General features: G+C 41.4%; 1 protein-coding gene across 6 annotated transcripts in view; it reads left to right on the forward strand.

Moving 5' to 3' along the window:
• LOC108561546 (titin-like) overlaps positions 1-16,657 on the forward strand; it is a 70,475-nt gene that overhangs the window by 40,887 nt on the left and 12,931 nt on the right. For 3 of the 6 annotated variants that reach the window (XM_017919531.1, XM_017919532.1, XM_017919534.1), the window contains one exon: positions 109-16,593. The exons of 2 other annotated variants lie outside the window; for them this stretch is intronic. In XM_017919531.1, coding sequence (XP_017775020.1) covers positions 109-16,593 — 16,485 coding nt within the window. The remainder of the gene's footprint in view (positions 1-108; positions 16,594-16,657) is intronic. One more of the 6 variants, XM_017919533.1, reaches the window with a different exon arrangement.

Raw genomic sequence — 16,657 nt, forward strand, 5'->3', positions numbered from 1 at the left:
ACATATACACTTACCATCATCACCAATCATCACCTTCACAATTATCAAAAAATGCCAAATACTGTACAAATGATATATAAAACTACATTAACATATATAAAATTGCAGGTCAACTGGACGAACTTGCTATACACACAACACGTGCAACAATCACACAGACCGATAAAACCCATACAATACTAGAACAGACCTCACCCGATGTTCGTTTTGACACTAGCACACCAAAACACGAACAATCTGAAGAGATCATAACTACTTTCAAATCCACACCAGGTAGCGAAACTGCTACAACTGTGGTCACGAAACGCACCATCATTAAAAAATCTAAGAAACAGAAAGGTGATCAAGGCGACGTCATCATTGACGAAGTCATCCACGAACGAAAGCCAGAAGATATCGAAGAGCCAAAGAGCGAAGTGCTAATTCAGGAAGTCCACACGGACGACGAAACCGCCGAAGTCGTAACGCCGAGTTACATAGAGGAGCTTCCAGAGGAAGTTAAAATTACCGAGGTATTTGACGACGAAGGCGTGAAACAAAAGAAACTTACCAAAAAGCGTGTAATCAAGAAACACAGGGGAGACAAACAAGAGAGGACCGAAATCGTAACGGTCGTCGAAAAAGACAAAGAACCTGAAACTACAGTTACAGTGGAAGAATACGAAGTGCCGGAAGAATACAAACCAACATCGCCCGAACCAGAATACGTGGAAGAACTCCCGGAAGAAGTTAAAATCCTTGAGGACAAAAAGGTCATCAAGAAGCGAGTGATCAAGAAACACAGAGGTCAAAAACAAGAACGCACGGAAATCGTTACTATTGAGGAAGCTGGTAAGGAGCCAGAAACAACGGTTACAGTGGAAGAATACGAAGTGCCGGAGGAATTCCAACAAATCGAAGAGGAACCGCTTTACATCGAAGAACTACCGGAAGAAGTTAAAGTAACCGAAGACGTCACCGAAGGTGTCAGGAGGAAGAAGATCACCAAGAAGCGTGTGATCAAAAAACAGAAACCAGGCAAAGAAGAAACCACCGAAATTGTAACGGTGGAAGAAGAGGGTAAGGTGCCGGAAGTTACAGTTACAGTAGAAGAATACAAATCGCCCGAAGAATTCAAACCGAAGAAACCCAAATCAGTGAAAGCGCAATTGATCGAGGAATTGCCTGAAGAGGTTAAGGTAACCGAGGTGGTAACGCACCAAGGTACCAAACAAAAGAAAATCACCAAAACGCGAGTAATTAAAAAGCAGTTGGGTGACAAACAGGAGAGGACAGAAATTGTGACTGTCGAAGAAGATGGAAAAGAACCAGAAACTTCCGTTACTGTAGAAGAATACGAGGTTCCTGAAGAATTTAAAATCACCAAGCGTAAATCTTTGAAACCGGAATACGTCGAGGAACTTCCCGAGGAAGTTAAGGTAACCGAAACTGTTTCTCACGAAGGTGTGAAACAAAGGAAGGTGGTTAAAACTCGCGTTATTAAGAAGCAGAAGGGCGACAAGCAGGAAAGGACTGAGATTGTGACTGTCGAGGAGGAAGGTAAGCAACCGGAAACTCAAGTTACAGTCGAAGAGTACGAAGTTCCTGAGGAATTTAAGATCACTAAACGCAAATCGCTTAAACCTGAATACGTCGAAGAACTTCCGGAAGAGGTGCAAGTCACAGAAACTGTTTCACATGAAGGTGTGAAACAGAAGAAGACCATCAAAACTCGCGTCATTAAGAAGCAGAAGGGTGAGAAACAGGAGACGACTGAAATCGTTACTGTTGAGGAAGATGGTAAACAACCGGAGACGAAGGTCACCGTTTTCGAGCAGCTAGAACCGCTCGAAGAAAAACCAGTGGAAGTCGAAGAGCTTCCTGAAGAAGTGAAGGTGACAGAATACGTTGATCAGGAAGGCGTTAAGCGAAAGAGGATCATCAAAAAGAAAATCATCAAGAAGCAGAAACGCGGCAAGGAAGAGAAAACTGAAATTGTGACAGTACAGGAGGAAGGCAAACAACCGGAAACTTCGGTCACAGTTGAAGAATACGAAGTGCCCGAAGAGTTCAAGCAAATTAAATACAAACCGGAGGAGCCTCAGGTCATCGAAGAACTTCCCGAAGAGGTTAAGATTATTGAAGTTAAAACCTTGAGTGGCAAGAAGCAAAAGAGAATTGTCAAAAAGCGCGTCCTTAAGAGGCAGAAGGGTGACAAGGAGGAGAAGACGGAAATTGTCACTGTCGAAGAGGAAGGAAAGGAACCGGAAACCACAGTTACAGTTGAAGAGTACGAAGTACCCGAAGAGTTTAAACCAATCGAAGAGAAACCTGATTTCATCGAAGAACTTCCTGAAGAAGTTAACGTCACCGAAGTGGTTGATACTCGCGGCAGGAAGCAAAAGAAAGTTATCAAGAAACGCGTGATTAAGAAGCAACGCGGCAACAAGGAAGAAAAGACTGAAATCGTTACGGTCGAAGAGGAAGGAAAGAAACCAGAAACAACAGTTACAGTCGAGGAATATGAAATTCCCGAGGAGATCAAATCGATCAAACCGAAGCGCGTTAAAGCGCAAATCATCGAGGAATTACCAGAAGAAGTTAAGGTGACCGAAGTCGTTTCGCACCAAGGCAAGAAGGAGAAAAAGATCACCAAGACCCGGGTAATCAAGAAACAGAAGGGTGACAAGCAAGAGAGAACCGAAATCGTAACAGTCGAAGTTGAAGGAAAAGAACCTGAAACCACTGTTTGCGTCGAAGAATACGAAGTACCCGAAGAATTCAAAATCACCGAGGAAAAACCAGAAAAACCGGAATACATTGAAGAAATGCCGGAAGAAGTGAAAGTTACCGAGGTTGTGACGCGTCACGGTGTTAAACAAAAGAAGACCATCAAGAAACGCATCATCAAGAAGCAAATCGGTGATAAGGAAGAGAAAACCGAGATAACCACAGTCGAAGAAGAAGGCAAAGCGCCAGAAACCACAGTTACAGTTGAGGAATATGAAGTTCCGGAAGAATTCAGGATCACTAAACGCAAATCCATCAAACCCGAATACGTCGAGGAAATGCCTGAGGAAGTGAAGGTAACAGAAGTAATTTCTCACGAAGGTGTTAAGCAGAAGAAAACAATCAAGAAACGTGTTATCAAAAAGCAAATTGGTGGTAAACAGGAAACAACAGAAATCGTTACAGTTGAGGAGGAAGGAAAGCTTCCAGAAACAACAGTTACTGTCCAAGAAGGTCCAGTCAAGTACAGACCGGAAGTTATTGAAGAATACCCTGAACAAGTTACAGTTACCGAAGAGGTGACCGACAAAGGAATCAAACAGAAGAAAATAATTAAGAAGAAAATCGTTAAAACTGTTGTTGAGGAAAAAACTGCCCCAGAAGAAATTGTGGAAGAATTAGAAGAATTTAAACCACAAGAAATTATTGAAGAACTTCCCGAAGAGGTGAAAGTAACCGAAGAGATTACAGATACCGGTGTTAGGAGGAAGAAGATAATCAAGAAACGCGTTATTAAGAAACAAAAGGGTAACATGGAAGAAAAAACAGAAATTGTCACAGTCGAGGAAGAAGGCAAGAAACCTGAAACCACTGTAACAGTTGAGGAGTACGAAGTACCTGAAGAATATAAACCCCTCAAACAAGAACCTGTGTTCATCGAGGAACTTCCTGAGGAAGTTAAAGTCACCGAAGTCGTGACAGATAAAGGTGTTAAACAAAAGAAGATCATCAAGAAACGCGTGATCAAACGCCAGAAGGGTGGGAAAGAAGAGAAAACCGAGATTGTTACAGTGGAAGAGGAAGGAAAGCAACCAGAAACAAAGGTTTCTGTTGAGGAATACGAAGTTCCGGAAGAATTCACGATTGATAAACGACCATCATTGAAACCCGAAATAATCGAAGAACTTCCTGAAGAAGTTAAAGTCACCGAAGTAATTGATATTCGTGGCAAGAAGCAAAAGAAAATTATCAAGAAACGCGTCATAAAAAAACAAATTGGCGATAAGGAAGAGAAAACCGAAATCGTTACAGTTGAGGAAGACGGCAAAAAGCCCGAAACCACAGTTACCGTTGAGGAATATGAAGTGCCAGAAGAATTCAGAATCACAAAACGCAAGTCTCTTAAACCGGAATACATCGAAGAAATGCCCGAAGAAGTTAAAGTTACTGAAGTGGTTACACACGGCGTTAAGCAGAAGAAAATCGTCAAGAAACGTGTGATCAAGAAGCAGGTTGGTGACAAAGAGCAGACAACAGAAATCGTTACGGTCGAAGAGGAAGGTAAAGAACCGCAAACTTCTATCACCGTTGAAGAATACGAAGTACCTGAAGAATTCAGGATCACTAAACGCAAATCGATTAAACCAGATTACATCGAAGAACTTCCAGAAGAGATTAATGTGACTGAAGTTGTTTCTCACCAAGGCACGAAGCAAAAGAAGACCATCAGAAAACGTGTTATCAAAAAACAAATTGGTGACAAAGAAGAAAAGACAGAAATAACAACTGTTGAGGAGGAAGGAAAAGAACCAGAAACCACGGTAACAGTTGAGGAATATGAAGTTCCGGAAGAGTTTAAGATAACTAAACGTAAATCGATCAAACCGCAATATATCGAGGAACTTCCAGAAGAAGTCAAGGTGACGGAAGTGATTACTCAGACTGGAGCTAAAGAAAAGAAAACCACCAAGAAACGCGTCATCAAGAAACAAGTGGGAGACAAGGAACAGAAAACTGAAATTGTTACTGTCGAGGAAGAAGGCAAGAAACCCGAGACTACAGTTACTATTGAGGAGTACGAAGTTCCGGAAGAATTCAGAATTACTAAACGCAAGTCACTGAAACCAGAGTACATCGAAGAACTACCTGAAGAAGTGAAGGTAACTGAAGTTATCTCACATCAAGGTAAGAAACAAAAGAAAACTGTTAAAACCAGAGTTATCAAGAAACAAGTTGGTGACAAGGAAGTGAAAACTGAAATAGTGACTGTGGAAGAGGAAGGAAAGGAACCGGAAACTAAAGTTACCGTTGAGGAATACGAGGTTCCTGAAGAATTCAGGATCACCAAACGAAAATCCATTAAACCGGAATACATCGAGGAACTTCCCGAAGAAGTTAAAGTGACTGAAGTCGTTTCTCACAGAGGCAAGAAGCAGAAGAAGATCGTTAAAACCAGAGTCATCAAAAAGCAAATCGGTGATAAGGAGGAAAAAACAGAAATTGTCACCGTCGAGGAAGAAGGCAAAGAACCAGAGACCACTGTCACTGTTGAGGAATACGAAGTTCCCGAAGAGTTCAGAATAACCAAACGCAAATCTCTGAAACCAGAGTATGTCGAAGAGCTTCCCGAGGAAGTCAAGGTAACAGAAGTGGAAACACGCGAGGGAACAAAGAAAAAGAAAATCATTAAGAAGCGTGTCATTAAAAAGCAAATAGGTGACAAGGAAGAGAAAACGGAAATTGTAACGGTTGAAGAGGAGGGCAAAGAGCCGGAAACATCCATTACCGTTGAAGAATACGAAGTTCCTGAAGAGTTTAAGATAACCAAACGTAAATCTGTTAAACCTGAGCTCATAGAAGAACTTCCAGAGGAAGTTGAAGTAAGCGAAGTTGTTACTCGCGAGGGAACTAAGCAGAAGAAAATCATTAAGAAACGGGTGATCAAGAAACAGGTTGGCGGAAAGGAAGAAAAAACTGAAATTGTTACTGTTGAGGAAGATGGCAAAGAACCAGAAACTTCCGTCACTGTTGAAGAATACGATGTTCCGGAAGAATTTAAACCGATCAAACGTGAATCCATCAAACCTGATTTCATTGAAGAACTTCCCGAAGACGTTAAGGTAACAGAAACAGTAACTCACGAGGGCGTGAAAAAGAAGAAGATTATCAAAACCAGAGTAATCAAGAAGCAAAAGGGTCAGAAACAAGAACGAACTGAAATTGTCACTGTTGAGGAAGAAGGCAAGAAGCCGGAAACTTCGGTGACAGTTGAAGAATTCGAAATGCCCGAAGAATACAAACCCATTGAATACAAACCTGAGGAACCCGAATATATTGAGGAAATGCCCGAAGAAGTCAAGGTTACCGAGACTGTGACTAGGGAAGGCGTTAAACATAAGAAGATTATCAAGAAGCGTGTCATCAAGAAACACAAAGGCGGAAAACAAGAAAGCACAGAAATTGTAACTGTGGAAGAAGAAGGCAAACAACCAGAAATTACCGTAACAGTTCAAGAAAAAGAGACTCCGGAATACGAACCGAGGGAGCCCGAACAATTAACAATCGAAGAACTACCGGAGGATGTTAAAGTCACCGAAACTATAACACCGGAAGGTATCAGGAAGAAGAAAATAATCAAGAAACGTGTTATTAAGAAACAGAAAGGACCTAAAGAGGAACGCACCGAAATTGTGACTGAAGAAGAGGAAGGCAAGGAACCGGTAACTAAGGTTACCGTTGAGGAATACGAAGTTCCTGAAGAGTTTAAGATTACCAAACGTAAATCCATCAAGCCCGAATATATCGAAGAACTTCCTGAAGAAGTTAAGGTTACCGAAACTGTGACACGCGAAGGCGTTAAACAGAAAAAGATCATCAAAAGGCGCGTCATTAAGAAACAAATTGGAGGTAAAACAGAAAAAACTGAAATTGTCACCGTCGAGGAAGATGGAAAGGCACCGGAGACCACAATCTCCGTCGAAGAGGTGCCAGTGACTTACGAACAAATTGATCACAAGTTCGTCAAGCCGGAATCTATCGAAGAACTTCCCGAAGAAGTTAAAGTCACTGAAATCGTAACGCCTGAAGGAACCACAGTAAGGAAGGTAATCAAGAAGAGGGTAATCAAGAAACAGAAGGGACCTAAAGAGGAGAGAACTGAAATTATCACTGTCGAAGAGGAGGGCAAGAAACCCGAAACCCAAGTCACCGTAGAAGAATACGAGATGCCTGAAGAGTTGAAACAAATTAGGAAATTATCTGTTAAACCTGAATACATTGAGGAACTTCCTGAAGAAGTTAAATTAACTGAAACTGTAACGCGCGAAGGTATCACGAAGAAGAAACTTATTAAAACTCGTGTTATCAAGAAGCAAAAGGGACACAAGCAAGAAAGAACTGAAATTGTAACTGTGGAAGAAGAAGGAAAAGCACCCGAAACTATAGTCAACGTTGAAGAATACGAAGTACCTGAGGAGATTAAACCGATCGAAGAACTGAAACCTGAATATGTGGAAGAACTCCCAGAAGAAATTAAGGTAGTCGAGACTGTGACACCGCAAGGCATTAAACAGAAGGTCACCAAAAAACGTGTTATCAAGAGGCAAAAGGGCGGAAAGGAAGAGCGCACCGAAATTGTAACTGTGGAAGAAGATGGTAAAAAACCGAAGACTTCTGTAACTGTGGAAGAATTCGATGCACCGGAAGAAATTAAACCCACCGAATTGCTCTCCATTAAACCTAAATATGTCGAAGAACTTCCCGAAGAGGTTAAAATCACAGAGACCGTGTCTCGTGAAGGTATCAAAAAGAAGAAGATTGTTAAAACTCGTGTCATCAAGAAACAGAAGGGCGATAAGCAGGAACGCACTGAAATTGTAACTGTGGAGGAAGAAGGAAAGGCACCAGAAACTTCCGTTACCGTAGAGGAATATGAAGTTCCTGAAGAGTACAAACCTAAGGAACAGAAATTAATTGAACCCGAATACATCGAGGAATTACCGGAAGAGGTGAAAGTCACCGAAACCGTAACTCGCGAAGGTGTTAGGAAGAAGAAAATCATTAAGAAGCGCGTGATTAAGAAGCAAATAGGCGATAAGGAGGAGAAAACGGAAATCATTACTGTCGAAGAGGAAGGCAAGAAACCGGAAACTACTGTAACTGTTGAAGAATACGAAGCGCCAGAAGAATTTAAACCAGTAAAGAGGAAATCTATTAGACCTGAATACATTGAAGAATTGCCGGAAGAAGTTAAAGTCGTCGAGACAACGACTCCGGAAGGCATTACTAAAAAGAAGGTTGTGAAAAGGAGGATCATCAAAAAACAGAAGGGTGACAAGACGGAGAAAACGGAAATCGTTACCGTGGAGGAAGAGGGCAAAAAACCCGAAACTTCGGTAACAATCGAAGAAGTCGATGGACCGAAACAAGAAGAACCAAAATACCTTTTCGTACCTACCCTGGCGAACAAACCGAAAACGGAGCAAGAACTTATAGATGAAGCACGCGCCGAATTTATTAAAAAGGCTCTGTACAAACAACCTGAAAGAGTCGAGGAAAATGAGGAGGAGACCGTGATTAAGAAGAAAACGATTAAGAAACGCAAATCTAAGAAACCTGAGGAAGAAGAAATTCAACAAGAGAAGCCTGAATATATCGAAGAACTTCCGGAGGAGATTAAAATCACTGAAACGATTACTCCCGAAGGAATCAAGAAGCGCACTGTCAAGAAGCGCGTAATCAAGAAGCACAAGGGACACAAGCAAGAGCAAACGGAAATCGTAACAGTCGAGGAAGACGGTAAACAACCGGAAACGTCTGTTACCGTTGAAGAACTCGATGCTCCGGAAGATTTCAAACCAACTGAAGAAGAGTGGGTTAAACCCAAATACATAGAAGAGCTTCCTGAGGAAGTTAAAATTGTTGAGACCGTAACTCCGGAAGGAATTAAACAAAAGGTCATCAAGAAGAGGGTGATCAAAAAGCGCAAGGGCGTGAAACAGGAACGCACCGAAATTGTAACCGTCGAGGAGGAAGGTGAAGCTCCTAAGACTACCGTCACCGTTGAAGAAATTGAAACTCCGGAAGAATTTGCACCGGTCGAAGAAAAACCACAGTACATTGAGGAATTACCAGAAGAAATTAAGGTTACTGAAATCGTTACACCAGAAGGTACCCATAGGAAACAAGTTGTTAAGAAGAGGGTAATTAAACGTAAAAAACACGGAAAACAGGAAACCACCGAAATCGTCACTTTAGAAGAAGAAGGCCTCGAACCGGTAACCACTGTTACTGTTGAGGAATTTGAAGCGCCATTCGAAGAAGCTCCAATTCGTCCTGTGTACATCGAAGAGATACCAGAAGATGTGAAGGTCACAGAAGTGGTCACTCACGAAGGCGTGCAAAAGAAACGTATCGTTAAGAAACGTGTCATCAAGAAACATAAGCCTGGTAAAGAGGAAACCACTGAAATTGTAACCGTCGAAGAAGAGGGAGAAGAACCGACGACCACTGTAACTGTTCAAGAAAAGGAAGTTCCGGTAGAATACGAAACTATCGAGAATAAATTTGTTCAACCAGAATTTATCGAGGAATTCCCAGAGGAGATGAAAGTCACAGAGATCGTTTCCGTTGATGGAACTTCCAAGAAACGTATTAGCAAAAAACGCGTCATCAAGAAGCACAAACCTGGCAAGCAAGAAACAACGGAGATCGTAACCGTGGAGGAGGAAGGCAAGAAGCCTGAGACCACGGTGACCGTAAAAGAAGTAGATCTTCCCGTCGAGGAAAGCATCGATGAGTTGCCTGAAGTAGTTGAGGTGAAAGAGATTATTACTGATGAGGGTGTGAGAACTGAACAAGTAGTTAAGAAACGTACGATTAAGAAACGCAAAGGACCGAAACAGGAAACCACTGAAATTATAACGGTGGAGGAATTAGGTAAGGAACCGGAAACGAGCGTGAAAGTCACCACACAAACACTTACAACACCCGAAGAAGATATTACAACCACCATCACCACCACCACACCAGATACTACCAAACCACAAGAACACATACACAAGAAAACACGAAAACAAGAACCCAAAAAGAAACAACAACAACCCGACGACTCTGAAGAACCGAAATATCTTTTCGTTCCCACACTCGCAAACAAAGAACACTTAAAAGATGAACAAGACATTATTGACACTGTTAGGGCGGAATTTATTAAGAAAGCTCTGTTCAAACGACCCGAGGTCGTTGAGCAGGAAGAAACAACTGTTCACAAGAAACGGGTAACCAAAAAGCGCAAGGTAATTAAAACAGGTGAAGTAGAGGAACAGCCGGATCACGTCGAAGAACTTCCCGAAGAAATAAAGGTGACCGAAACGATTAAACCGGACGGTACAGAAAGTGTAAGTATTGTCAAAAAGCGGGTAATCAAAAAACGTAAGGGCAACAAGCAAGAAGTTATGCAAATAGTTACAACGGAAATTGAAGATCAAGAACCTGAGACCACTGTGACTGTGCAAGAAGAGGACGTACCAGAGGAGGAGCAATTCATAACTCCCCAATACATCATCGAAATACCAGAAGAAATTAAAATAACCGAGAGCTATTCTCTGGATGGCACGAAGCACAAGAAAATTGTCAAGAAACGCGTCATCAAACGTAGAAAGGGCGTCAAAGAAGAAAGAACGGAAATAGTGACCGTCGAAGAGGATGACAAAGCTCCAGAAATTGCAGTTACCGTAACAGAAACCGAACAACCGGAAGAATACATCATGCCGAAATACATAGAAGAATTACCGCACGAAGTTAAGGTGGTAGAAGTAGAAACTCCGGAAGGAACACTTAAGAAGCAAATCGTCAAAAAGCGAGTAATTAAAAAGCGCACAGGTTCCAAACAGCAAATCACCGAAATCGTTACTGTCGAAGAGGAAGGAAAGAGTCCCGAAACTCTAGTCACCGTCGAAGAAACTACCGTTCCTCTGGAAGAAATCACCGAATCACTACAAGTCGAACAACAACCAGAAGAAATCACCGAACTTCCCGTAGAACTTAAGGTTATCGAAACCGAAACACCGTTAGGTACAATCACGAAGAAACATATTAAAAAGCGTGTCATCAAGAAGCGCAAACCAGGTAAGGAAGAGACCACGGAAATTGTTACAGTTGAAGAGGAAGGTAAGGAACCTGAAACTATTGTTACCGTGCATGAAACGGAAACACCGGAAGAATTCGTGGAACCTGAATACATCGAGGAATTGCCTGAGAAAATACAGATTACCGAAACCATCACTCCTGAGGGAGTACAGAAAACTAAGATAACCAAGAGGAGAATTATTAAGAGACGCAAGGCTGGCAAAGAGGAAACCACTGAAATTGTTACAGTCGTTGAAGATGGACAGAAACCTGTTACATTCGTTGAAATACAAGAGGAAACACCTGAAGAAACTAAACAGACGCGTAAGATTAAAAAGAAAAAGCCCGAGGAAATACCAGTTGGTGAAGAGGTTATCGAAAAACTGAAACCAACTGAAGAAGAGCCTAAGAAGCATTTAACGGCGGAAGAAAAGCTCGAGAAGATCAAGAGGAAACTCAAGAAGAAGAAATCTGTGGACAAGGAAGAAACCATCGAATATCCGGTTTACATTGAAGAATTGCCGGTTCAACTGCAAACAGTTGAAAGCGAAACTCCGGAGGGACCATTGAAGAAGGTCATAAAGACTAGAGTTATCCGCAAACGCACCGGTAAAAAGATGGAAAGTACAGAGATCGTCACCGTTGAAGAGAACGGACAAGTTGTCGATACCACTGTTAATGTGACAGAATCTGAAACACCTTTGGAAGAAATCGTCTTCGCTACACCAGTTATAGAGGAAATACCAGATGATGATCAAGTCATAGAAATTGATACCAACGAAGAAACACCGAAGAAACGAATCACCAAAAAGAAGGTGTTCTATAAGGAAGTTGGACCAGTAGTTGAGACAACTGAAATTACTACTGTCGAAGAGGATGGTCAAGAGCCGATCACTGAAGTGACGGTAGAATCTGTTGACAAGGAAGAATTCATCAAGAGGCGCACAAAGAAAATCAAAAAGAAGAAACAGCCTAAGGAGAAATACTTGTTTGTACCGACTCTGGCACATAAAGATGATGTCGACAGTGAGGAGGAAGTTATTGATATGGTACGTTTGGAAATTCTCAAGAAAGCTGTGTCGTTGCCTCAATATGAGGAAATTATGCAAGAGGAATATCTGGACTTTGATATTGTGCAGCCAGAGATGGCGCACGCAACTTGTGAAGAATATCCGGAGCTGGTAAGTGTCGTTCAAGTGCAGACAGCTGGTGTCATCGAACAGAAAGTTATCAAGAAGAGAAGAATTAAGGATAAAAAAGACGGCAAAGAGAAAGTCACGGACATTATTACAGTTGAACAAAAGGATAAACCCAAACAATTCTACATAATCGAAGACGCCAAAGAAGAAATCGGCGAGGAGGAAGTTCCTATTAAGGTAATTGAATTACCTGAAGAAGTTAAAGTGGAAGAAGTCCTCGACGAAAACAACATTCCTATAAAGAGAACGATTAAGAAACGTAAATTGAAGAAGCCAAAAGATAACGAAAAGGATGAAATAACTGAAATCACAACCGTAGAGGAAGAAGGTAAATTACCGGAAACAACAATTACCACATTCGAAGCACCGAAAAAGAAACCGACCGAAGAAAAACCAAAGAAACCAGAAGCTCAAAAGATACAGCTCATCTCTAAACCAAAGTCGATGAAAGCGGAGATTATCAAGGTGGAAGATTTGCCGTCGCTCCTTAAGAAAAAGAGAACGACCCCGAAAGCACCGCAAAAATCAAAGACTCCGAAGTTCAGGCTGAAGAGCAGAATCAGGTTCATCGATTTCCCATCGCAATCCGAGACTGAGCAAAAGCCCAAGATCTCTGAATTAACAAGAGTGGTAAAGGACAATGGTATTTTGTCCAGGAACATGAAGGAGGCTGAAAAGATTGTGAAAACTAAGCGCAGGAAATTGAAGTCAGTTAAGGACGATACCGAAGACCTCGAAAAACTCGATCTGGAGTTCGAGGAATTGAAGAAAAAAGAACCCGAATCCGTGGACGAACAATACAAATACAAACGGCCGGAAAAGAAACCGAAAGAGGAAGAGGAATTACCTAAACCGCTGAAAATCGGAAAAGGAAAGGTTCCCAAAGAGGAGGAGATTCCTGAAGTCATTAAATTGAAAAAGATTCCAACCAAAGAAAAGCAACCAGAAGAAGTTGTTAAGAAGGAGAAGAAGGAGAAACCGACGAAAAAACCGGAACCGATTGATTTGCCAGAAGTTGAAAGACCCGACTTGGAACCGTTCAAACCTTACGACATTGATGGCACAGATAGAGAAATTGAAGAATTACAATTGGAACCTTTCGAACGCAAACCTAAAGAACCGAAGGATGCCGAGAAACCCAAACGTACCAAGAAACCAAAACCAGAGCACAAGCCTGAAACAGAAGAATCAATTCTCGTGAAAGGAATTCCAAAGAAAACTGAGCCGGAGGAAGAACCGGATCTGAAATTGAGATACAAACAAAAGGAAAAACCAGAGGAAGAACCTGAGGTTATTAAACTGAAACCATTTAAGAAACCTAAAGACGAGAAACCTACTGGCGACAAGGACTTGGATGTTGGAAAACCTAAAGGATATGAAAGAGACGAACCAAAGTTCGAATTAGTGCTTCCAGAGTTTGAAATGAAGGATAAGAAACGTAAGAAACCGAAGAGGAAGATTTCCATGCACGAATTACCTGAAGAAATAGAAGTTGTTCAGGTAAAAGACGATAAAGGAAAACCGGTAAAGAAAACAATCAAGAAACGTGTTATCAAGAAGATAACGGCGCCTGCTGAAGAAGTAACGGAAATCATTACCCTTCAATATGGTGATGAAGAACCAGTAACCACGATAACTGTTGAAGAGTTCTCTGAACCTGAGGAGGAAATACCGGAAACGGCTACGATCGTAGAGGAAACCCCAGAACAAGTTACCACCGAATTGGTAACGATAAATAACGTGGTTAGGAAGAAGGTAATCAAAAAGAAACTGATTAAGAAACCTAAAGGAGATAAAATGGAAACCACTGAGATAACTGTCGTCGAAGAGGATGACCACGAACCCGAAGTAACTGTATTGGAGACAGTAGAAAATTTAACACCGCAAGAAATAAAACCAAAGAAAGCCAAGGAGCTCATCGTTGAATTACCAGAAGAAGTCAAGGTAACCGAAGTGGTGACGAATGAAGGAGAAGTAGTTAAGGTCATCAGGAAGAAACGTATCATCAAAAAGAGAATTGCTCCCAAAGAGGAAATCACCAATATTGAAGTAACGGAAGTAGAAGATCAAGAACCAGTAACAACCGTCACTATTGTAGAAAAAGAGCTGGAGGAAGTGGAAGAAATTCCAGAAAACGTTCAAGTTATCGAAGAATTACCGGAAAAGGTTGATATTACTCAAGTGGTGGACGAAACTGGAAAGATTACCAGAAAGATAATTAAGAAACGTATTATCAAGAAACCAAAGGACAAGGAAGTTGAAACCACCGAAATCACAACTATCTGCGAAGACGATAAACCCGAAGAGGTAATCGTTAAGACAAGCAAGGGTAAGAAAATTAAGTACTTCGACGAAGAAACAGACGTGATTGAACCCTTCGCCACCAAAAAACATAAGGCTAAACCTGTTATGCACGAGTTGCCTGAAGAGGTGACTGTAACAGAAACTGTGTCCAGACAAGGTGCGCCTGTGAAGAGAACCACCACGAAACGAGTAATAAAGAAGCCTATTCACGCCAAAGAGGAAATAATGGAGATAGTAACGGTTCAAGAAGGAGACGATGAACCCACATCCAAAGTGACTGTAACAATAGAAGAAATCAATGAGCCTGATTTGATCGAGGAAATTCCGGATGATTCGGAAATTGTCGAGGAAATGCCTGAGGAAATTATAATAACCAGCGATAAGAGCTCCAGAAAAACTGTTAGGAGGAGGGTCATCAAGAAACCGAAAGATGACGATGACATTGAAATAACGGAAATTGAAACAATCACTGAGGACGATAATGCGCCGGAAATAATAATAAAAACTTCCAGAGTGAAGAGATTGAAGACGATTCCTGAAGAAACTATCGAAGAGTTGGAAGTCGAAGATAGGAAAGCCAAGAAGGCGCACATCTTAACTCATGAACTTCCTGAAGAAATAACTGTAACACAGGTTGTTAGCAAGGAAGGAATCTCTGTAGAGAGGATCGAGAAGAAACGAGTTATTAAGAAACGCATTGCTCCAAAGGAAGAAATCACGGAAATCGAAACTGTCCAAGAAGATGACAAGAAACCGGTCAGCAGAGTAACAGTTACCGAGCATGTGGTTGAAAAGTTCGAAGAGCTTCCAGAGGAAGCCGTTGTTATTGAAGAGTTACCTAACGTAATTAACGTTACAGAGGTCATCGATAATAGGGGTGTTTCGACGAAGAAAATTATTAAGAAGAGGATAATCAAGAAACCGAAAGGCGATGAAATGGAAACAACGGAAATCACAACTGTTCACGAGGAAGACAAGAAACCGAAAACAACTGTAGAAGTGAAAACTTCGAAACCTCTGAAAACCAAACCGATTGATTTCGATGAGTTAACCGAACTGAAACCGTTCGACAGAAAACTGAAAGAAGCTAAAGTGGTAATTCAAGAACTACCCGAGGAATTTACGGTAACTGAGGTGGTTTCCAACCTGGGCAAGGTTGAAAAGAAAACGGTGAGGAAGCGCGTCATCAAGAAGCAGATACAACCGAAAGAAGAGGTGACGGAAATAATAACCGTCGAAGAGGACGGAAAGGAACCCGTAACCACAGTCACAGTGCAGGAACTTGAAGAACCGTTCATCGAAGAGGAATTACCCGAAAGCATCATAATCGAAGAATTACCGGAAGAAGTTAAAGTAACAGAAATTATTGACGAAGAAGGCACGACTAAGAGAATAACAAAGAAACGCGTTATCAGGAAACCCAAAGACAAGAAAACAGAGGTGACCGAAATAGTTACTGTTGAAGAAGAAGACAAACAACCTGAAGTCAAAGTACATACTTACACTGTCGAGGACTTGGAAGATGCCGAAGTTCTCGAACCGTTACCTAAGATGCGCAAAGCCAAGGTTACCCAAGAGTTACCCGAAGAAATCACTGTGATTCAAGTGAAAACTGAAGAGGGAAAACCCGCTCAGAAAACGATCAAAAAGAGAGTAATCAAAAAGAGAACTGGTCCTAAAGAAGAAATCACAGAAATTGAAACGATCCAGGAAGGTGAAAAGGAACCGGTAACAACTGTAAAGGTTACCGAGGAGGACGTTGAAGAATTCAAGCAAGAACCTGAAATTGAACAATTAGAAGAATTGCCCGAAGAAGTAAAGGTAGTCGAAGAAGTGATCGAGGGTAAAAAGATGAAGAAAATTATTAAGAAGAGAGTCATCAGAAAACCTATAGACGATGATCAAATCGAGACAACAGAGATTATTACCGTGCACGAGGATGATAAATCTCCTGAAATCAAGGTGAACGTAAAACTGTCTAAATTCGATGAGGTAACAATCGATGAAGAGATAGTCGATGAATTCGAAGTTAAACCAAAAACTAAGAAGGCCAAGGTAATCAAAGATAAGCAAGAGAAGGTTAAAATTACAAAACCGCTCACTGGTAAGGTTCCGAAGTTACAAGAAACAGCGCAACAAGTTGAAGAAACCACAACATTAGACACACCACTCACACATGAACATACTGATGTTAAGATTACACCACTATCAGAATCTCAAACAGTCACAGAAACACAACTATTAGACGGTACACTAGGTAAGAACACATCCATAGAACTAAGCGTCGGATTCGTAGGATCATATGTTAATCAATATTGTAT

The sequence above is a fragment of the Nicrophorus vespilloides genome, unplaced genomic scaffold, assembly GCF_001412225.1.
Source record: "Nicrophorus vespilloides isolate i.1.1-1 unplaced genomic scaffold, Nicve_v1.0, whole genome shotgun sequence".
Classification (NCBI taxonomy): Eukaryota; Metazoa; Arthropoda; class Insecta; order Coleoptera; family Silphidae; genus Nicrophorus; species Nicrophorus vespilloides.